Source organism: Urocampus carinirostris, chromosome 12, assembly GCF_059441175.1.
Source record: "Urocampus carinirostris isolate Australia breed hairy pipefish chromosome 12, RoL_Ucar_1.0, whole genome shotgun sequence".
Classification (NCBI taxonomy): Eukaryota; Metazoa; Chordata; class Actinopteri; order Syngnathiformes; family Syngnathidae; genus Urocampus; species Urocampus carinirostris.
In genome coordinates this window covers 16,617,250-16,641,452 of record NC_142360.1, presented here as the reverse complement: position 1 = coordinate 16,641,452, position 24,203 = coordinate 16,617,250, and the positions used below count along the sequence as shown (strand labels likewise).

Here is a 24,203-nt window from a genome sequence, read left to right as displayed (position 1 = left end):
TTTTTCGTCCACTTATTACCACGGAGGAGGAAGTCGCCTAACTCTTCCAAAAGTAAGTTAAACGTAACTTAATTTATCTTTATAGTCATGTTTATTTGCATAGCCCTTAATCACAAGGAGTGTCAAAGGGCTTCACTGACCACAGAATGTCAACGCCTAATCTGTAACTTTTTCAGTACTATGCTTTATCATTCAGCCTGCTTTGTAACGTTATAGAGCATATTATTTTATTAAACGTTTATTTTTCAGTTTCAAAACATTACAGGTTACTTATACAAGCCTTAAACATACTTATGTAAACCTTAAACATACAAAATATAGCACTGAAGTAACTTACGAACAAATTCAACTTACGAACGATCGGCCGGAACTCGTTCGTAAGTCAAGCAGCGTCTGTAGGCGTGTTGGAAAGAAGCGCAAAGGCTCTTAAACTGAGTTGGGCATTGCTACCACATATCTAATTAGAAAATATCTAACTTTCAATTTTTAAAAACTTTGCCTCCAACCTTTAAGCTTCTATTGTAGTTCAGCCTACATTGCATTTCATCATCCAAAATTCATTCAAAGGCACAAGTGGTTGCATGATGTATAGAACCAGGAGTGAGTTTTCAATGAATAATCTCCTGACATAAGCCCTCATGCCTCATCGGAGTCTGATCATAAAATATAATTGGACATTATACCTGTTATCATGAAACTCAATTTTTTTTTATACATTGACAAAAGGTCGAATTCAAATCTTACCATTTCACCACCGCTTCCTCTTGGACCTCGAGGGCCCTATCAAAATAGAAAACGGAAAATAGAACACGAAAAACGACAACATAACGTATCTCGTACTGTATACACTTTAAACAGTCCATCTACTAGCTAAAAAGGGTGGCCGGATCATTCCAAATATCTATATATTCTATCAACTGGCACTGCAAAAATGTTGTTCGTGGATTGTTATATTATACATGTATTATAACTTATAACTTTCAAATAGAATTAATTGTATTTACACCTTTTTTGCACTGCTGACTTAATTTTCAAAATTCCGTGCAATTAAAGAATTGTAGTTGTCTTTTTGACGGTGTTATACAATATTTGTATTTTCATTACATTGCTGATTTTTCAAATATGACTCTTGAAACTTTTGTTCTGAAACAGTAGTTGTAGTAGAATTATTTTATTATTGGTACTGATAAATGTTTTTACATTGTATACTTTACACGGTTTGCACTTTCTGACTTTATTTTCAAAATATTGTGCAATGGACGGTATAATTATCATGTTGACTGTCATGATTACCGATATGCATCACCTGTGCCCGCTCCTTTGGCGCCAACTGCCTCGGACTCTGATTGGTTCCCTATCCCTATTTATACCCTCTCCTATCCGTCCCCTTTTGTCAGTCCGTCTGCAGACCTCAGTCAACAATAAGCAAGCCTTTTTCGACCCTGACTCCCACCTATTTTTTGCTCCTGTCTGTCCCCCAGGCTTCACCATGTTTTTGATCCTGACCACGTCTACTCTCCCGCCCCGGCTTTCGACCTCTTTTTGTCCCTGACCACGTCCACTCTCTTTTCCTGTCTAACGACTCACTTCCAACCCTGACCACGTTTTTGCTCTCCTGTCCCGGCTACTGACCAGTTTTCCGTTCCCGACACCGCCATCGCTCGCCACGGAAGATCCACTTCCGCGTTCAGAGCGACCTGCTCCAGCAATCACTGGATCGTGGGCGCAACCCTTTCTCTTTCTTCCAATCAAACTTGTGGGAAACGCAACACAAGTGGGTCCTGTCTCCGTTCTGGTCCGGACAGTTGACATTGTTATATTTGTATTTTTGTTACATTGCTGCTATTTTGGTTTAACTGTCTTGACTTTTGTTTTGACACCGTTAGAATCAAATAATTTATTGTCTATTATGCTAAACTTTGCAGTAATTTGATAAAAAATAAAACATTGTAATGCCTTATATCTTTGTGATAATCTGCACCGCTTATCCTCAGTAGGGTCGCTGGGGTGCTGGAGCCCATCCAAGCTGTCTTCGGGCAGTGGGCAGGGGACACCCTGAACTGGTTCTTCGTGATTAGTTTATTGTAATTATACACTTGCGGGTTGAGTTATTCAATGATCACAGCATTTCCGAGTAAAAGTATCGGTTTTGGATCAGTAACGATCGATACTACCCTGTATTTACTTGGATCTAATTAATACCGAAATAATAAGTATCGTCCACCCCTATTAGCTAAAATAGAATAGACCTGTTTTATTAAAAAAAAACAACAACAACAACAACAACAACAACCAATAATTATAGACTAAACACTTACAGGTTTTCCCATTGGGCCCATCTTTCCGTCAGGCCCTACTGGTCCAGCGAATCCCTGAAGAATGTTTTGTAAATATGGCTTATCTTTTTTAATGCAATAAAAAAATGGAGATTATTACAAGAAACAGTTTGTTATATATCTGACTATACGGCACACCTTCTCAATACATACTCGATACAAGATCTAGAAGAAGTCTGCACTGTAAAATTAAGAAGACTATATTTGGTCCCAATGTAAACATTGCACAAATTATACTTGGCTGCGATTACATTATGAGAAAGTTTCACTCGTCGTACTTTTATTGCGTAGAAGGGAAAGCACATCAAGTAGATGCTATTTTTTAAACTAGTTTTCTTTTTTTTCCTGACAAAAACATAGAAAAAGCTTATACCGCAGACAGTACATACTATATGCTCTGGTAGCATATTTAGAATGGCAAAAGGGTCAGCTGGGCCAATGAGATTTAATTCTTGGTATCAGCATTAGCAATGTTAACAACAATGATGAATGTCAATATGATTTTTGACAGAAAATAAAACTAAATGTAATCAAACAAGGTTTTCATGTTTCAGGACAGATTAACACATAGAAAAAGAAGTAAAAAAGAAATAAAAGTAAAATAAAAATACAAAATTACCCTAAAAAAAGAATGAAAATAACATTAAAAAAATTATATCATAAAAAAAGGAAGATATATTTTTCATACAACAGTTCAGAATAGATTGAAAGAAAAGAATAAAAGAAAAAACATTCGTTTAAAAAAGTAATAAGTAGATAAATAAAAAGTACCTTATTTTTTAAATGAACAAAAAAATGACCATGAATGAAAAACATACAAAATAGGTGAAAAATAAAAGTAAAATACACTTAAAAAAATGAAAATGCTAAATAAAAAAATTAAGAAAAACATGAAAATAAGTTTTGAGATAAAAGTAAAAAAATCTGAAAAATACATAATTTGAAAAATAAAAGTAAAATTTAAAAATGTATTTAAAAAATAATCAAAATTAATGATATATTAAGTAATAAATACAAAAATAAGTCAAATGCAATTTTAAAAATGAAAAAAATAAAACAGTACTTGGCTTTGAAGAAAAAAACAATTTAGGATAAAATGTACTCGATGTAATTTACTGGATACAGTCCACACAAAGTCATGTGCTATAAAATGTCTAAGTCTTGGTCTGATGTTCGTATTTTGTGCAGAATACATACCGGAGTACCAATGGGGCCTTTAGGACCAATGAAGCCCTTCAATCCCACGTCACCATTTGGACCCTGAGGCAAAATGCAATATTTAATTTAATTTCATATGTGTCTCTGTAGAAATCGCTTTAACTAAATATGGTAAATTCAAGACCACAAAGCACACCTGCTGAAAAGCCACACCCCATTTTAAGGCAGTGATGTGGGAAATTTGGCTTCAACGCCTTTGGCTGCGGAACACACACGTTAAGCTCTTTTCAGCTTTACTGCAATTTGTTTACGTCATATGTTTTAAGATTATTTGAACAGTCAAGATGGAGACTACCAGAGCGATTACAAAAACTAGCACATATGTACTACTACGCAGAAAAAAAATACAAAATATCAGCCCTATATATATATATATATATATATATATATATATATATATATATATATATATATATATATATATATATATATATGATTTAACGTCAGCGCCAGGGCAACTATACTCTGCAGAACAGTGCCAGATTGCAACACAGACGTTGTTTTGTACTGTCGTCATCGGTGGTTGCCGCGGTGACGAATTTCCTTGTATTTGCTTTTCATCATTGCGCGATGACTAAAGGAAACTCCAGTGACCTGACATTGCCTCCGATAATATGGAAAGGGAACAGAAGCGTTTTTGATAGATAACTTCCACAGCTGTTCAATTTGGATTTAGAATTTAAAGACTTGATTTGTGGGTGAAAAAGTTGAAACATCGTGAAGACATAGTCGATATTGAATAAAGTACAGTTAAACCCTCAGTTTTCTCCTGTTATGTATTAAATGGATAACATTGGCTTAAATAGAGCAATTTCTCCTCTAGAAGGGCATCATAAATGTTTCCAGAAGTCTCTGCAGTGTGTATTTAGAGCGCATGCGTTGTGGGAAAAAAAGCAGCTCACTGTTTTCCTCGGTGCCGCCATGAAAAAAATATAGGCCATGACGTAGATAAAACCACAGTGCTTAAAATGTAGCAAAAAATAGCAGCTTGTAGTCCGGAATTTACAGTACTCCTACTATTAGACCAACCTTTGGACCAGGAAAGCCCTCTAAACCAAGCATCCCTGGATGACCTGGTTGCCCCTGGCAAAACAAAATTCATAATATTAACATTCGTGTTTCATGTAATCCAAAAAGGTTTGCACAAACAAGTATACAGTAGTACCTCTTTATACGGGCACCTTTAAACATGAGAATTTCGATATACAAGTTTTATTTGAGAGAAAAATCTTGCTTTACGTACGATGGATAATCCTAGTCATGAGCATCAACAGTCTCTTGATATCTTACCTCCCAGTTGCTCCCGGATAAATGATTGCAATTCCCCTTATCAAGCGATAATTAACCTTACAAATACAATGCGGCACACATTTATTCACAGACAGACTATGTAGAATTCTACTTTAATACAAGCTATCTACGATGACCATGTCGTCTGCTACCAAAGACTGAGACGATCTGGAATAGGCAGAAAATCTATAAGGTTACCCGATTCTTTGTCAAAGCTCCCCCTACTTCACCACTAAGCATACACCTTCGTAGCAACTGCCGACTTCCTCTCATAATAAACTTACATTTTATTGCGTTAATATATTCTTATTGATCTTATCACTGTATTTTTTGTGTTACTTACAATTTGAATGTTTTTTAGTGATCAGGAAGATGTGTGTGCAGCTATTTAGGGTTCACTTGGATGCGTTAGGGAGGACAGGAATGGACCAATTATTGTTTCATTATTTCATACAGGGAACATTCGCTAATACACGAGCAGTTTTGCTAGAGCAAGATCCTGGAAAAAATTCGGTTCAAATGAACAGGTATCACTGTATATCATTATTTTTTAGACAGCACATGGTCTGATTATCTTAGGCCACCCCCGTCTCAGAAAGAAGTCTTCTGTGCTTATAACAACTCCTCTGCATTTCAAAGTAAGTAGGGCACTTTGAAAATGTTTCATTTCTAGTTCAACAATAGAGTAAGCCAAAATTCATGTTGATACGCATGAGTGGACACACGTATACGGGTTCAGTGTCTACACCCAATTCCATCAAAGTCCTGTCTGTTGTTTAGGGTGGCAGCTACAATGTTTACCCAGCAAGTCTTCAACGTCCTCCAGACAGATCCATTTTCAACCAGCTTCTCTGGCCAACCAATTCTATTCACTAAAGGGTGTAAAACGATCTAACCCAAGGGCCGAAGCCTGTTCTGTGTTACAGAAACATCAATGGAAAAATCCAGGGAAGGGCGGGAAGAGCAAAGGATTGAATGTTGTTGTTTTTAAGGGAAGTTACATAAGTAAAGTGGATCACCTTTTTTTGGGTCTCTGGAGTGTGTGGGTCTTACATAACTTGGCCTTACCCAGAGTCATGTTTCCAACCGCGGCCTTCTCATAAAAATATTTGACTACATTTAGGGTGGAAACAATTCAAATGCGTTTCTGACCACACCAAAAGCACCAAATCAACGAAAGATATATTTAAGAGAACTTTAACAGACTGGGTGAAGGGTAAAAAAGCAAATAACTCTTAAAACAGTTTTATCTGATAATAGTTTAATACATCAGATTTTCAACAAAAGTGGCCATATTTTCAACAAATAGTTGATGAAACTTGTAAATGTGAGGTAATAAGAATTGGAATACAAATAATAATAAACTAGATCAGAGTTCATTTATAGTTTAAAAAAACCTCACGCCTGGTGGGGTTGTATTTGTGTAATTCTCAGACTCAGGTCCTCTACCAGAGGCCTGGGAGATTGAGAGCTCTGCGCAGTATCTTGTGTCGCAGACTGTGATCTTCTGTACTGAGGCTTGAGATGATGTTCTAGGGAACTCTTTGACCCACTCTTCCTCTTGGGGGGTTACTGCCTGGAGTGCCCATACTACCATGGGGACCATACTGGCCTTGACCCTCCACATCTGTTCCAGCTGCTCTTCTAACCCTGGGTACATCTCCAGTTTTTCGTGTTCTGGATCCAGATAGCATCTTACAGCATGTCACAATGCTGGACTGTTTCAGGGGTGTCTTTCCACAGTCTGCATCTTGGAACTGATCTACCCATGTGGATCCTGGCCTCTATAGCTCTTGTTTTCAAACAGATGTGGAAGGTCAATGCCAGCGTTGTCCCTATGGTGGTGGGGGCACTCAGGGCAGTAACCCTTCAACTGAAAGAGTGGCTCAAACGGATCAAACTGTTCTTGTGCTGCCATGATCAGAGCTTCTGTGCTGTCTGTCAGTCCTGCAGCCGGCCGCTCGTAGGATTTCTTGATGTCAGTCACCTACTCTATGTGATGGTGCTACATTCGGTGGAGGGGCTTGTCCCTTTTGGATGTCTGCTCCTCCTTCTCTACACTCTTATTAGTGTTCTGCTCCCTGAGACATTACATTCAACAGGTCATCTTTTGGGGCTAAATGTTTAATGCAATCTTGGATATTAGATGTTTCATCTTTAACCGTGGCATTGATGCTCACTAGCTCTTGCCTCCCTCTTTCCACTTATTGTATAGCCTCTAAGTGATGGACTTGGGGTACCGTCTGTGTATGGTGAGGAGCTTTCTAGTGTGTGTGTGTGTGTGTGTGTATATATATATATATATAAAAATAATATTCTGTTTTAACCTTTTTGCTTGAGGAAGCAGAGGACAACTAGGCACAGGTGCAATATTGAAGGTTTGGTAGTAGAGTTGCTACTCTGGCCTACATGTGGCAGTGTTTAAAAAAAATGACCACCCAACAGCGCGCTACACATTTTATACCTTAGACAAGACGTAATAATTATTACCTCAGCGGAAAAAGGTATTAATGTTGAGTATTTGATTACATAAAATATGATCAGTACTGATTTTTTTCTGGACTGTTCACCGAAAATAAATTGTGGATGAAAACTGTAAATGTGTGTGTGTGTTTTTATAAAGTCAGAAATTCTACTTCAGGGATAAATTGCCCACTTTAACATAAGTCTCAAAAGTACTCACTGGTTGCCCTTTGGGTCCTGTCTCACCCTTCAGGCCCTGGTCACCTGTAGCCCCCTGCAGGCCTCTGAGCCCTGGCAATCCCCGATCTCCTGGAAGGCCGATTTCGCCCTTGACATAAAAAGTTATTGGTAAAGTTGGGTTCTAAACAATCAAAAATATTAGGTCTAATGCTATCAGTGAAAAAATTAAAACATATACTGTAAAGTTAATGCTTTTCACTCTTTACATCTCTAATTAATTACTGTTTCACCTTTGAACCCGGCGGCCCAATTTCTCCAGGTTGTCCTGTGAGTCCAACACTCCCTCGAGGACCTGGGCGTCCAACAGGACCAATTGGCCCCAGTAATCCTTGCTGGCCCTTAAAATAGCCCACAGAAAATAAAATATTTCATAACTGAAACACCAACACGAACACGTTCTATGTAATACAAGTCGCCAAATAAAGAATGAACTACAACTTTGTTATGCTGCTTTAAGCTTAGGGAATAATAAATAAAAATATTTGTATTTTGTGAGGATAAATAATGGATAATATAACGTATTTTCCAAGCTTTGCAAAAACCCCAGCTAGACCAAGAATTTGATAGTGCTCCTTACATACCTTAGAATCCGGTGGATAAGATAAAGTACAATAATTATAGGTATGCGTTACTTACATAACATTCCCATATTTGAGCAACGATCGATCAATTCGATAGGCATCTCTTACGTAAATGACAAAACATTGAATGCAACAGGAATCAAACAAAAGTTGTGGCAGAGTTCCTACACGTTTTAACTAGACCACAATGACAATGACATCTGACAAGGCATGAGCCCTATCTCATTATAAGACTTTTTTACTCATGGTGCAGGATCACTGATTTTTATAGTGCACTCTCCACTTTTTCGCCAACAATTGTTAAAGAATGGAGAAAACCAAGTATTTCATTGAAATACTATACAAGATCTTTTACGTACACATCCATATTAAACCAAGAGGTTATTGGCGCACAGATGAAGACTGTTTAACCCTTTAGAATGCACTATGCAAATCAGTGTTGCTAGCACCTTGAGTAAAAATTGTGATCATGGGATGAACTCGATTGCCATTTCGTATTTCATCTGTACTACTAGTGGTCTAGTAGTAGTGTGTTAGCGCTCTCACCGCCACACCTTGGGTTTGATTACTATTGTTTTGCAATTTAGGTCAGCGCCACATAATATTCCGTTGCATTCATGCTTTGCATTAATGTGTACCATATACTGTACACAGTAGCTCTTACTGTACTTCGATTTCTGCGTCCTATAGTCAGGTGCACCTTATGAAAAATAGGAAAAATATATATGACAAGACAGTTTTTTGGTGATGCGCCACATAGTGCGGAATATACGGTATATATAGACGTCAGAGATCCAACTACAGCTTGGGTCTTTAACTTGCAGCCTGCAGGCCATTTTCAAGAGGATAGTTTGTGGCCCCAGCCTTGATATGAAATAAAAGGTAATGCGGGTTGATATGGATGCTACCTTTTTGCTGATTAGTTAGGCAGGGTTAAAAATCCCCACGCTAATGTTTTTAGATGTACGTCTGCACCAGAGTATGATTGGCTAGCTACCTTCTGGTTCGACCCATGGTTTAATGATTTAATTCATCCTTTTTTGCACTCAAATCGGAAATTATTTTACCTAAATTGAAAAGCAAAATAAGGGGTTTCCATGGCGTGGGAGGAGATCATCATAGTTGTTGAACAGAAGCTTAAAGGATAGTGTCTGCACTTCTCATGAGACATTGGGTAAGTTTCCACCTTCAAGCCATGTTTGTTATTTAAATGTATCCAGTCAAATATTTAGTTTCTTAAGTTGTTGTTAGCAGTATTATTTTATCTTATATATTACAGATTCATTTTCTTAATACTTCATCTTCATCTTAAATAGAAAAAATACATTGGCCGTATTAAATATATAATTAATTCGTTGGGAAAATAAATCTCCATATGTACCCGTCTTCCTTGTTTTCCTGGTAGTCCTGGTAGGCCAGTAAGTCCTGAGGGACCTTCAGGTCCAGGGTATCCCTTCATGCCTTTGGGTCCAGGTAGACCATGTGGCCCCTGCAAGACATCAATGTGAGTAAATGAAATAGTTCATTTTCTGAAATTTAGCTTAATGCTGATTTGAACCAGCACAGTATTTTTATTTTGAAGTGCGTGTGCAATGAAGAACCACAAAATGCTGACAGATACTTTTCTTTTCTATATTCACAACTTATCATGTTTTTTTTCTCTCCTTCATTTTTGCAACATCGTATGACCAAGCTTGGTATCACGCTTATACTTTGGAAATGGCAATCGAGTTTATCCCATGATTACAATTTTTACTCGAGATGCTAGCAAGACTGATTTGCATAGTGCATTCTGAGAGGTTAAACAGAGAATTTGGGCATTCGTTCTTGTGATCATGCACAAGAGCTAAGGGATGAAAATTTCCTCTAGAAGCGATGGGCAGGTTGAGCTAATCGATAGTGAGTGAGTATTTGGATCGGATTGATACTAATGTCTTTGGGTCAATACCTTCCTCCCATTTTAACTATCACTAACAATGATGTTAGAGGGGTATAAGATTATGGTGGGTGGGTAGATCCCTTAACAACTAGGGTCATAGGGGCACCCTTTCCTGTGGTGTGTCTAAGGTTTTCATCTGGTCTTGAACTGGGGACTTATCGCGTGTTAGGCGAATGTGCTAACCACTGCATAACCAAAAATATAGTGTACCAGTAGTGGAAAATATTAGTTGTTTTGTTGACATTGATACAGTATTTGCATTTTCATTACATTGTGGTTTTGGTCCGACTCTCTTGACTTGTGTTCGGAATCAGTTTTTTAGAATAACAATTGTATTTTTTTTATAGTGTTAAAAGAATGGGGTAAGGGGGCGTGGCTTATACAGGAACAACAAACCAACGGTAAATCAACTGCGAAAACGTGAGCTTAGAACTTACGGTAAAAATGTGCTCTTCTTGTTTTAAACACAATGCCAGGAAAAACCCCACCCAAAAACAGCCAAGTGGCCTTGTGGTAGGGACTGGGAGGTCATAGGTTCGAGCGTTGACCGAGTCATACCTAAGATTTACACCATTAGTACCCATTGCCTCCCTGCTTGGCGATTGGCATTAGGGGTGAGAGTTTGAGGGTTTGGTCACCCAATAACTCCTATCGTCAGGTGTTGCGACACATCGGTTGTGCAGAAATATTGACGCATAATGTATTGTGCACAGTCGAACCAATGTGTATGGGAGCCAACCCCGGATTAATCAGAGTTAAGTTGAGGAAACAAGATGATTCCTGGAGAAAAAAAGGGAAGGGCTAGGACAGTACCCAAAATGGAGAAGGAGACCTTGCAGATGTTTAAAGCCCAGAGACAAAATTGATCTGGAGTGTTTGTTTGCATGCTTTTAAGATTGCACAAGCCAAGAAATATGAATGGTTTATTGCTTCTACATGTTGGTGTACACATTTTCTTCTATTTCTTTTAGTATGTGGCTATTTTAAAGCAATTTTAGGGGGTTGATTCTATGCAGGTATATATGGTAATTTGTAACTGCATAGTTACTTTCAAAGTAAGGCGCTACATTTAGGTGTCAGTAATCTTGGGGTAAGTCAGTGAGACAAGGAAAAAAGCTTTAAAAAGCCACCTGTCACGATCCCGCATTCAGGTTCGTATTCTCTGTATTCTCTTTCTCTCTCACTTGCCTTTCCTTATTTGATAACTCACTTCCGGGTTCTAATTTCCACCCACCTTCCGTTGTCACTTGCCAGTGTTACCCTATGGTTTTTCTTCCTATTTTAATTCAACTTCTTCCCTTTATTAGTACCCCTAGCTTGTTGTCTTTCTTGTCACGTACCAAACACTCTTGTCTCAGCTGTTTGTCATTGTTTGTACCGAACCCTTGGGAGACAAGTACCACCTAATGAACTCATGGATTGTCACCTTCGCTGCTTGGGTCTACTGAATCACCAAACCATCGTCTGCATTTCGGACCATGATTGTTTGTCTCTGGCCTTCTACATACTGTTCCATTTACCCAAACCTTCTCAAATAAAGGATTGATTGTTCTGATTCATGTTCCTGCACTGTGTTTCCGCACCATCCAGGGTGTGTTCCTAACTCTAAATCCCATTTGAAAGAAGATTAAAATTGAATCACAGTAATGATTAAATAAACGTGTTTTGCCCAATATTTAAATTTTTATTGATCGTTAATTGCCACCCTAAAATACTCACTTCGACGCCAGGTGCTCCATTCAAGCCCCTCGCTCCTTTCTTTCCTGCTGGACCCTAAACAAGCAAAGAAACACACATTGAGCATCAGATAAACACAACATACCCAACTGTATAACTGAGGCCGAAAGTAAAATCAACTTTTCCCCTTTCATTTTACATAACATTTCCAGGAAGATATTCAGTATAGAACGGAGGTAGCAAACTACGGGCAGGGGGCCACATGTGACCTGTCAGGCTTTTTAATCCAGTCTGCCGGACAAAACTGTTATATCCATCATGGCACTAAATATAGAAATATGTAAAGTATTACAAATTAAAAAAATTGTTTTCTTGGAACTGGTACTGTAGCCTAGATGGTAAGGCGCCCGCTTTGAGACTGGGAGGTTCGGGTTCGCGCCCCGGCCGAGTCATTCCTAAGACTTAAAAAGTGGTCGGCGGCGCCCTCTGTTGGCTGCGGCTGCATCGGCTCGCTACAACGGGTCAGGTGCAATCGACATTTCGTTCTGTGTACATTGTTACACAGAATGACAATACAAGGAAATTATTATTATTATTATTATTATTGTCCCTTTGTGTGTGTACTACAAAAACATTACTCCAGAAATACTACAAAAATACTACAAAGCTGCTACAGAACTACAAACAAGATTTAGTGCTTAAAATATTAATATTAAATATAAATAAGTTAATATATTATTTCACTTTGAATTAAGAAAAGAAATGGTAATACTACAGAAATACTATATAAATACTACAACAGAAACACTGCAAAACAAAAATACTACTACAATAATACAACCACAAAAATATGATAGAAATACTACTACAGAAAAGCTACAGGAACAACACTACAATTATACTACAAAAAATACTACAACATTAATAGAACCATATAAATATAACAAAAATAATCCTGATATGCTACTCCAGAAATACTAAATAATAAAACTGAAATAGGAAGCGCAAGCTGCTGCTGGTTACCTGATTGGTTTCCCTCCTATTTTAGCTCAGTGCTTTCACTTGCCTTTTGTCAGTCCGTCAGCGAACCTCTGCTTACGCAAGGCAAGCACTTTAATTCTGGCTCCCGTCGGTCCCGTGTTTTCATCCGTATACCACTCCTCTGATCCTGATTCCCCGTTTATCTCCGGCTCCGACCCGTTTTAGACCACTGACCACGTTCTGATCTCAGGTCCCAGCTAACGACCCATTTTTGACCACCGACCACCTTCTGATCTCCCATCCCGGCTAACGACCCGTTTTTGACCACCGACCACGCTCTGATCCCCCGCTCCGGGAGATCCACTTCCGCATTCCGAACACGCTCTGATCTCTCCAAAGAGCCGATGAGCAAGAACAACAAAATACAATTCCCACATACATATCAGTACAAAAAGCAAGGAAGCCCTGAATTCAGGATGTCCACGGAATTTGGCAGTAATTTCCTAATTTCCAAATTTGTAGTAAAACCTAATTCCATCTGTCTTATATCAATATGTTTGACTCTTCTTTTTCATTTCATCAAAAAAAAAAAAAAAAGATTTAATAAAATAGGACTCAAACAAACTTACCGGAGCGCCAGCTTCTCCTTTCAGACCAGGTTTCCCTGGAAAACCTGGAGATCCCTGAATGAAGGCACAAGATAAGGTAATGTTTTATTTGTAAACTAGCGTATTACCAGTCTCCTTAGATAAATACTATGATATCCATTTTAATCTGAAATTTAGTCAAACAACGCAATAATAATTAATAAGAATATTATTTAATTTAATTGTATTTGTTGTCATTGAAAATAATGTGGTTTACATGTTTTGCAAAGAGACTAGACATGACACTCTAGGATAAGCAGGTAATAAGGACTTAAAAGAGAATATAAAGTAAGATAATGTAAGCATAAATAGTTAAAACTATTCAAAAGGTGAAACTTGGAGACTGGTTGAAGTCAGAATAATAATTAAAAAGATAGAGTACATTGTAATAATAGTACAATAGAAAGTAGTGCAATAACATTAGCAGAGACACAATTATGTAATGAATTGTTAAAAAAATGTAAAAGAAGTCAGTTAAAACTTACAAACTGCTAAAACTATTTACGAGTCGCAACTTTTCTTGATTACAGAAGTTTTATAGATGTTAATTGACTTACTGGTATGCCCGATGGTCCTAAAGCCCCACGAGGTCCAGTGGTGCCGATGTGTCCCTGAAAAATATTATTTTTATTCACAGATTTTCTGGGAGGGTATTATTATTATTATTACTATTATTACTCTTATTATTATAAAATAGGCTTAACTAAGACAAGAAGGTTTGATCACATTACCACGATTTTAGCTAACCTGTGTCGGCTCCCTTGCAGCTTAAGATGCCATTTTTAAAGTTCTGTTTGTATTATAATAAATTATGCATGGACTTGCTCCTTCATATCTTAGATTTAATTTCCTCCTATGCTCCTGCTGAGAGCCTTCACTCGTTAGTGATCCCAAGAGCCAAGAAGAGATCTGCAGTGCAGTCCATTCTTTGTAAAGTTTATTCATTTTCCTCGTGCTGAGGTTTTATGTTTTTGCCCTTATGTGGGTTTTCGATCAGGGGATGGTGTAATGATAGTAGTCTGTTACAGTATGTAGTCTGTACAGCCCTTTGAGACGTCTAGTGACTACTTGACTTGGCCTATCCAGACTGAGTTTAGATTTGTGCCCAATGATTTGTCTCTGAGTGTTTCCGTAGTACGGTGGTTAGCACATTTGCCTAGCATCCAAAAGGTCGGATGGTTTGAGACCATGTGGAAACATATGTTGGCCTGGAGAGGGATGGATGCCACCAGGCCCTACTTGCCCAAGGCACACCACAGGAAATGGTGCCCGTTTGACCCAAGTGGTTAAGGGATCCAACCAACCAAACACTTGAATCCACTGCAGCCTGGTCATCCTGGAACTGGGATAACCTCATGTGCGGTCCCTTCTCAAGTTTTCTTCATTCTCCTAATGTTGAGGTTTTTGAGTTTTTCCTTGCCCTGATGTAGGGTTTAGATCAGGGGATGTTGTCATAATAATCTGTGGTTTGAAATAATCTGTGGTCTGTGCAGCCCTTTGAGACTCTTTGTGATTAAGGGCTATATAAATAAACATGACTTGAATTGATTTGAATGAATGAAAACATGACTCAGCGAGGTTTGAGGCATATTCCTTGCTCTATTGACAGCAAACATCAGATAACTTCATCTTTGAATCAATACAATAGTCTTAGTCCTGTATCTATGAATTCTGCTCACTGTTTTGCCATAAGAAAATTTGGTTATTAAACATGAGTCATTTTTATAATCCTCAATTTTGCCCAATATTTACGTCAAGTATATTTTCCTCTTACCTGATATCCTTCATCTCCTGGTTCTCCACGATTTCCCCTTTCTCCTGGTGCCCCCTGTTTAAAGGAACAGTGAGTAATATTTAGTGCCTGCTAGTGGTAGAACAACCTTTCATCCAGTAAAAAAACAGCACCTATTTGAATACTGTTAACTATCAAAACAATTATTTTTTTATAAAAAAAAAATCACATATTTGTATTTTCTTTATACTGTGGAATCCCCACTTAGGTCAGTGCCGTGTTTGTCCGGCATCATGCCGCCATGCTGTGACCCGTATCACCGGCCCTCGCTCGTACCAGACAACACAGTTGCCATCTAGTGGTCAAATATTACACATTGGGGCTTTGGAAAAAAAAAATTGTTTAACAAATGTAATTATGTTGTGAACATATAAATCATTAATTGATTCATGACTGAATTCATATTGGTGTCAAGATTGTGACCCAATATACTGTATTTGCATAGCCTTTTTTTGCAAAAGTCTAAAAGGTATACACATGCTCACAGTCACGAAGCAATATCTATCTTTTTTTTTTAAGAATTCTTTTTAGCTTTTGTTTTTATTAATCGTTGGGCCAGGATCCTCTTTATTAAAACACAGGTGAAAGTTTGTAAGTTTTAAGAAGCAGCTTTTCAAATCGTTAACAATTGTGGATAAGAAATACCTCTGCACTGTGTGCCCTAACCACCCAACCACCGTGGCGCCAAAGAGACACATATATTTGGGATTTTAAAAATGCCATTGCAAAAGAATGAGGATGGAGCCTCGGAGTTTTTATTCTTCTGCAGTGGTAGTAAGAGGTGTATTTCTGCTTTGGTCTACTCCCTTTGGTCTTAGGGTTATGTGTTAAATTATTGTATTGTACAACGGATTGAGTGAAAATATATTTTGTGTGACCGCATTTTCACGACTATAAGGCACACTGGGTTATAAAGCGCACCCGCAAAAATAGTTTTTTTGTCTTATATTTTCCATACATAAGGCACACTGGATTATAAGGCGCTACAGTGGGAACGTCAACAAAACAGCCAGATAGTTCAGTCGAACTTATTAACCCCTTAAGATCCGGACGACTCGCAAAGAAGCAAATACATGTCTCAGACACGTACGGACACAGTCTCTGTTCGATGTCACCACTCACTCAAATGCGTCATTCCACATATCATCAGGAAGGTTAAACTCTTGGGATTCAAGAAATGCTGTACATTTCTTATTTTCTATTTTCTTTTTCGCTGGTAACTGTGTGGATAGCAAAGTAAGAATTTCATTGTGCAGGGGAACGTGGTGCTTTACTGTGCATATGACAATTAACACTTTGAATTGAATTTAATTTAAAAATAGACTATTCATAGAAACATCAAGATCTGTCTGAAACAAGATGCTGGGGAAATATAGAGCCGGGGTAGCTTACCAAAGTCGTCTTGCAGCCATCACGTTCAATAATAATACGCAACCATGGTCCTCTTACATCCATGAGTGTAATAAATCCAACCATGTAAAATATTTACACACACCAATTGATTTTTTTTTTATATTATCAAAGTTACAATTATCAAATATCATTATTTTTCTTTTAAAATGTAAGGAGAATTTGTTGTGCACATGTTCAACTGAGTGTAGGAGCTAAGGCATAATAGATTATTTTGAAAGCAAAGCAAAACCTACTGGTTCACCTAAGGGCCCGGGTGGTCCTGGGGTCTTATTGTCCTCCCCTGCAAAACCCTGAAAAAGCACAGAACACACACATAAAGATGTACTTCTCTATGACTTTTTGTCAACTTTTTAAAGGGACAGTGTGTATCTTTTAGTAATTCCTAATGGTAAAAAAATGAAATTCATTGAAAACAAATAACAAAAGTGATTTAAAAAACAAATGAGCAAAAATACACGAACTGTCACATAGTTGCGCATTTTTAAAATACTCCTAGGTTAAAAAATTAAGCATATATTTTACATATTATGAGCCTTTCTTAGTGGGAGTTGACAAAATTGTCCACTATCTTGCTGCCAAGGCTACCCGAAAAATTAAAAAAACTTGCAAATGACTGGGCAAAAAAAGAAGAAACACTGTGTGGATTGGTCACTTAGAGTCTCCATAGTTTGTATTCTTCCTTGTGCTTTTTAGTAATTTTTCTCAGTTGCACAATACAGTGATATTTAGTGATGAAATAATACACACTGCCCCTTTACGATTTCAAAAGTGTTCAGTTCATATTACCTTTTCACCTCTAGGCCCTTGTGGTCCAATCGGTCCTGGCATACCGGGGTGACCCTAAACAGACATGGAAATTTTAACAGGCATAAATAACATGTATTTCTGTCAAAACACAGGCTCTAAATATGAAATAAATACATTTAGATGTACCAAGCAAGCAAGCAAGCAAGCAACCAAGTATATAAGCCTTAAAATGAATGCAACATGTGCTGTGTGTATCTATACTAGCTATATTAGCCTACTATCAAAAATTTTAATGCAGCGCAACCTGTGGAGAATGATGCACCACGTAACTACTCTATTTTAGGACACCTCTTCAAGTTTAACGTCATAACAATATTAACAAAATACTGTATGTTTCGTTTCTTTAATTAAATAAAACTACTGCAATAAAGAAATCAAATTTTTAATGTCATTTTTAATTTGAGGATTCGAAAAAAACAACAAAATGTAACGTTCATAACATAACCCTTATATGAGCCACAAAAAGGACTTATGACAGTATTGTGCTATTACACGTTTATTGTGACTTCTGTGTTGAAATTAGGTGTGTAGCATTAAATTGTGATGCTGTTGCTTTAAGGGGGTTTTCACTCAACTCGGCTCTAACAGAAAAAACAAAAGAGACGGAAACAAGCAAAGGAGTTGATTCCCCTTTGTCTCATAGAGAAGTAGTAACACCGGGAGTTGAAATGTAATAATTATTCTACACGTTTTTACAGTACAAACGCTCCCCGAACTTACGACCATTCGACTTATAGAAAAGAGCAGATGCGAACATTATTTTCGGGATATCGAAAAATATCTATCCGGACATCGCTGTAAGTTAGATTTTGTATTGTGTGCACCTTTTTCCAAGTAGAGGACAGAACTGTCGTGCTTCTTTCCGCAACTACCGGCGTGTGTTGGCGCTGTGAGAGCTCACCCAGCATCCATCCCAAAGAAGAAATTTGCATTCTCTTCCTAGTTCGTGTGTAAACATACAGTACTATGTGTACTGTATTTAGCGCGCTAAGAACTTTGACATTTTTGTTGTTTGATATCTTGTGCATCCATTCAATATAGTTGGTGTAAAGTGTGAAAAAGAGGCGAGTCGTTTCTTTTGAAATGAAATAAGAAAGTTTGATGCGGTTGAGAAAATGGTCGGAACACTTTTTTTTTTGGCCATTTAGTACCACAAAAGAGAAAATCGCCTAACAGTTGAAGCTCATCTTTCAAAATTAAGTCAAACTTAACTTTATTTATCTTTATAGAGCATATTATTTTATTAAATGTTTTTTAAAGTACAAAACAATACAGGTTACTTATACAAAACTTAAACATACTTATATAAACCTTAAACATAAAAACTACTGAGCACTGAAGCAACTTACAAACAAATTAAACTTACAAACGATCATCCGGAACCTATCTTGTTCGTAAGTAGGGCAGCGTTTGTACTGCAAAACGTTCGTTTGTGTAATGTTTGTCCCCCCACAGAAACCATATTAAAGGAAAAAAAAATTCCCACTTACATTTTTTAATTTCTATTTTTTGGAAAAAAGCCAGGGAGCCACTGCGCAGCACTAAAGAGCCGCATATGGTTCCTGAGCCGCAGGTTGCCTTATAGTTTAGGGCGCCTTATGTGTGAGAAAATATATGACTGTAATTTTTGTTCCGTAGTACTAGATAGTAGCCATTTTGTTAGACTTTCACTTTTAGGAAAAAGACAAACCAGGAAGTAATTTGGTCTCAGTTGAATGTTAACATGAACCCATCAGAAAGCAGTTCATTTTTGTATATAAGATCTTTGGCAATGTGTATTGAAGTATATTGACAAGTTTACCCAAATAAATGTAATGATTAACCTAGAGAAAAATGCAACATCTGTTGTAGTTTTATATGTTTTTGTTAGCTAAGAGATGACACTGTCTGACTTAATCACTTGGTCAAATCTTGTTTGAACACATTTGGGTTTAATGTCAAACACTGATTCTAAAAATGTACCTTTCTTTAATCTACAGTTTCGCTCTCTTTTTGTTAAGAAATTAAACTTTTGAAACACTATTTGCCATGTCTGAAACTCATGACAAAAAGTTACCAGACACCAGGGCAGACAACTTGAAACTTTATGGCTGGGCAGAAAAGTTGCCTGCCCAGCCATAAAGTTACCTGCCTCATTTTTCACAACTTGAAACACATTTAGACGACTAATCGCAAAAAAAAAACATTGTTGCAAAGTATTAAGGATTGATAAATAGAATATATAACAGAACAACACTTTAAAATTAAGTTTATTATAAATCTACTTATAACATTCATTGCGTGCCATCAGTATGTACCTGTATTTACTCATCTTCATTCATGCAAGGTTTGCGTTGCGTCGTCTACTACAATAATAATAATAATAATAATAATTTCCTTTGTATTGTCATTCTTTGTAACAATGTACACAGAACAAAATGTCGATACACCTGACCCGTTGTAGCGAGTCGATGCAGCCGCCACGTGAACTCCACTTTCCACGATGCTTTTAATGTACGTTTACGTTTTGTAGCGTCATAAATTTTGTTAGCTTCTTTCTAATCTTTCTTCTGGGGCTGAGGTTTTGGCTTGATTTCTAGCCACTTATCCATTTTTCTTGTGTTCTCTGTGCGTCTACTTTGGAAAATGATATGCAGATGCACGATCTTATAACACTCGGGAGAGTCCGGAAGCACAAAGTTATTTGATGAAGGCTTCTGATTGGCTGCCGAGTATGCAAATTGCCAAACAAACTGAAATTACGAAATATCCAAACCTAACGAAGATTTGGAAATCAGAATAGCAAGCATTTGATTTGAAAAAAAAAAGAATAGAAAAGTAAAACCAAAAGATTTTTTTCTTTCTTGAAAAAGTTGTCGGCCACTCGGGCAGAGACATTGTGTAACTTGTACGCCCGACGTAAAAGATCCACGCCCGGGGCGTCCGGGCAGATGTTATTTCAGACACTGCTATTTGAAACGTTCCTTGGTTCATACATTTGGCTTGCTGTTTATCTGCTTTCAACACTTAAGAAAGTAAACAAGTAGATGAAACATTACAATGACTAAAGACTTTTTTGGGGAAGCGTCTTATAATCAGGTGCAGCTTATAGTGCGGAAAATACGGTTCTACATAAAATACACATATATGGATTAGTAGTCTCTCCTTTGGCTTTATGCTTGCATTAGAAAATGAATCATTTGTAATAAAGGTGAGAATGTCCTCAGGCTAAGGACACCCCATCCCTTGATGAAACCCACATAGAAGGAGGTTATTTGCTTACAAAATAAGTGTGTTTATTCAGCTTCACACGTTCTTAAATCCACAATTCAAGTGGGGATGTGAGACTGAGTGTGTTATTTTTCCACATTTCTTCTTTTAACGTTTTCTTACAAAACCACAAAGAGAACTTACTGTGTATCCTGCCAATCCCGGTTGCCCCTCCGTACCCATGATTCCAGGTCGGCCCTTAAAAATTGAAATGAATTAGAGAAAAAAACACACACAGACACACACACAAAATTGTGGTTCAGTGTTAAAGGTCTCTTCATGCTACCGTTTAACTAAATATAACCCTGGCTTCGAGCACACACGCCTGCTGTGGTTTTTACGACGGGCAGATAAATCTTTTCTCCGCACCTATCACAACATGTTTGAAATAGGTTTGGACAAGAAAACTGTTTTTGTCAAGAAATCGATTCTCAAGAATGGATTCCTTCCACCTGGAATTTCCTTTTATTTTTGCGCTCTCTCGAGCCTTAGGAAAAATGTTCGGTATGTATTTATACCACTAAAAACAAGGATTCTAGAACTATTTTTACGATGCTTTACTTATTGATTTCAAATAGCTCTATATTGCTAAATGTGAATAAGTAATGTCTCAAGATTGTTTTCCTGGAAAGTGTGCTATATCAAAAAATTTTCTAACTTAATTGATTCATTTAGAGGTTATAACCAAGGTTTAACCTAATGCCTAAAAGGGAGTACTTTGAAAATGTCAATTTTTAAACACAACAGTATTTTAAATAATCATTTTAAACTTTCAAAAATTCAACAATTAAGGGAAAAAGCAAATAAGGTTGCCATCACACATTGGTTCATGTACTCCGTTGAAAGAGAAAACTATAAAAAAACCTAATGCTATATTCATATACTTTATTCTGTTTGCTCAGGAAGGGTTGTGTGTTATTTTGGCTATTATTGCACACAGTTGTTCAGTATTTTGACTCACTATTTATTGTTTTGATGGGTATCATTTCACTTTTTTGTTATTTTGTTTTATTTACATCATTGTCACTATTGACCAATCATGTTGCCATTTTTTGTTATCCACACATTTAAGGCGGATGGGCTACTTGTAACTCCTGTTTTCTTTGCAAATTCAAAATCCATTGATGTCTCCTCTTCTTATTTTAAATGTCCTATTTATAAACGTATCATATATGTACAAGAGCAGATACTAAAAATGACTTATTTACAGTAAAAAGTAATATAAATGTTTTATATATATATATATATATATATATATATATATATATATATATATATATATATATATATATATATATATATATATATATATATTTTACGTACGCACGCATAGTTCATCAGGATCACTCAGGAATTCCTGTGGCAAAATGTGTTGATCGCTCTGACCAAAAGCTAGTAAAGTCAAGCAGTGTGGTAACATTTTTACTGTGGTTATGTAATTATCAAATTAATCCTGCGGCTATGAGCACCTATAGTAACCTGTGTATTGAGAATGTATTTACAGTTATCTCACATTGTATCGGGGTTTATTTTGCAAATTTTTATTTTTGGTTGTGTTCTGCAGCAGACAACGTATAGCAAATGCTATCACAAGGGCAGGTTGTTTTCGCTTTGTGTGTGTGTGTTGGGTGGTCGTGACTGTCTATGTGCGCAACTGTGATAGGCTGGTGTATGCTGTCAGTCAAACAGCGAAGCGAGTGCATAAGTCAATTTGTCCACCAAAACCAACTGTGAAGCACGGTGACAGCTATTATTTTAGCGGATCGTTACATTGAAAAGGAATTCATAATTGAAATCTGACTAAGTAAAGTCAGAAAAATGCAAAGAAATACTGATCATTACTGGGTGCTCCGTGGATTATTATTGGGTCCAGGAAAACACTGAGGTGTCGTCGCGAGAGAAAGCAATAGTAGGGCTGCAGCTCCGGTCTACTGCTACGTAAAAACTCTCAGAAGCCACCACTGCCAAACCTGTATCTCAACATTGCCAGATCCATTACCCATAAAACGGTTGACCTGGAGCTACTACATGTGGAAAACCACTAAATTTGTGACGCTTGTATTCTAATAATCATGGAGACCTGCCTCAACTTGAGGGTACTGTGCAGCTAGCCGGCCACTCTCTACATTGCTTTCTTACACTGAAAGGAGAAACTCAATTTGTTTGTACAGTACTAGTGTATAATGACAATAAAACCCATTCATTCAACTCAAATTCCGTGTTCTGTGTTTTCACTAGTAGATCTATTTCAAGTAAAGTCAAGTCATTTTTATTTGTATAGTTATTTTGTTACAGTTTTTCCGTCGTGCAGCAGTGGTTAGCACACTCGCCTCACACGCAATAGGTCCCCTGCTCAAGACTGGGTGAAAACATTTGTTGTCATTGAGAGAAATGGGTACCACCAGGGTGTACTTGCCCAGGACACACCACAGAAAATGATGCCCCTATGAATTTAGTGGTTAACGAATACCCATATATGTTACTTATATATAAAATACATGAATAAATGTTTCTAAACTGTGGGTTTTTAGTATCGCCAGATTTTTTTGAACGCAACCCCTATAAAAAACAAAGGATGACTGTTCAGTATTCATTGTTATAACCAATCAATGCTGTCCAGTTAAAGTTTGTGTATGTAAGTTCAAACCAATTCCAACTACTGGCTGAAATCAGGATTGCAGCCTCTGTCAAGCTGCCTCTGTTGCGCGTCTACATACGCATATCTCTTAGCTGGCTCGAATAAACTCCGTTTTTCATTTTGGGTGGGTTTGGGTTGGCATTTGGACTTTATCAGAAACATACACTTTGTAAAGAAAATATTTTATTTGAATTTTTTTAAGGGCACCTCAAAATACAAACCCCAGCTTTAAGGGTTTTAAGAGGTCGGTTGTAACGCAGTTGATCTAAAGTAAATAGGAAGCCAATAGGATAATAGAGTATGGTCAAGAGAAGTGGGAACTAACAGGAGGCCCTCGAGTTCCTCGGGCACCTTTTGGCGCCGTCTCTCCTGGTAGGCCAATGTTTCCTCGATCTCCAGGTTCACCACCAAGACCTGGGGGACCTTTCTCACCCTGTGGAAACACATTTTTGGTTGTTTTCACTTCTGAACGAAATAATCATTAGGCACAGCAAAAGTACTTTTTGTGGATATTCTATATTCTTACCTTTTTTCCATTCCGTCCCCTGTTTCCTGGGGGTCCGGGTTTGCCCTCTGGACCCTACAATAATAACATTAATTTCAAATATACTACCAGACAATTAAATTTCATATTATTCCATACAACACTATTGAACAGGGACAAACAGGCTTAGAGACAGTTTCTTCCTCAGGGCCATCGCCACGCTAAACAAGTGCAAAACTCGGTGAAAAATATATATCTTGGCAGTTGTATTGAGAAAGTATTTTTTCGCAAAATTTTATTGCACTATTATTACAACATAGGCCAGTCTCTTAGCACTATGCAGTAAATATTTTGGCCATTTATCTTGTTTTTATGCGTTAAACCCCGAGTACATTGTCGAATCTTGTCGCAAACTATTATTAACTACGTTGTTATCAATGATAATCCG

At 37.3% G+C, this 24,203-nt stretch overlaps 1 protein-coding gene across 1 annotated transcript in view; it reads right to left on the bottom strand.

Annotated features, from left to right (window-relative positions):
- col24a1 (collagen type XXIV alpha 1) overlaps positions 1-24,203 on the bottom strand; it is a 152,555-nt gene that overhangs the window by 11,445 nt on the left and 116,907 nt on the right. The window contains exons 38-53 of the mRNA XM_088349367.1: positions 23,798-23,851; positions 23,597-23,704; positions 20,778-20,831; positions 17,364-17,417; positions 16,811-16,867; positions 15,147-15,200; positions 13,930-13,983; positions 13,355-13,408; positions 11,787-11,840; positions 9,510-9,617; positions 7,778-7,885; positions 7,528-7,635; positions 4,584-4,637; positions 3,534-3,596; positions 2,319-2,372; positions 745-780 (exon numbers count right to left, since the gene is read on the bottom strand). Coding sequence (XP_088205493.1) covers positions 745-780; positions 2,319-2,372; positions 3,534-3,596; positions 4,584-4,637; positions 7,528-7,635; positions 7,778-7,885; positions 9,510-9,617; positions 11,787-11,840; positions 13,355-13,408; positions 13,930-13,983; positions 15,147-15,200; positions 16,811-16,867; positions 17,364-17,417; positions 20,778-20,831; positions 23,597-23,704; positions 23,798-23,851 — 1,074 coding nt within the window. The remainder of the gene's footprint in view (positions 1-744; positions 781-2,318; positions 2,373-3,533; positions 3,597-4,583; positions 4,638-7,527; positions 7,636-7,777; positions 7,886-9,509; positions 9,618-11,786; positions 11,841-13,354; positions 13,409-13,929; positions 13,984-15,146; positions 15,201-16,810; positions 16,868-17,363; positions 17,418-20,777; positions 20,832-23,596; positions 23,705-23,797; positions 23,852-24,203) is intronic.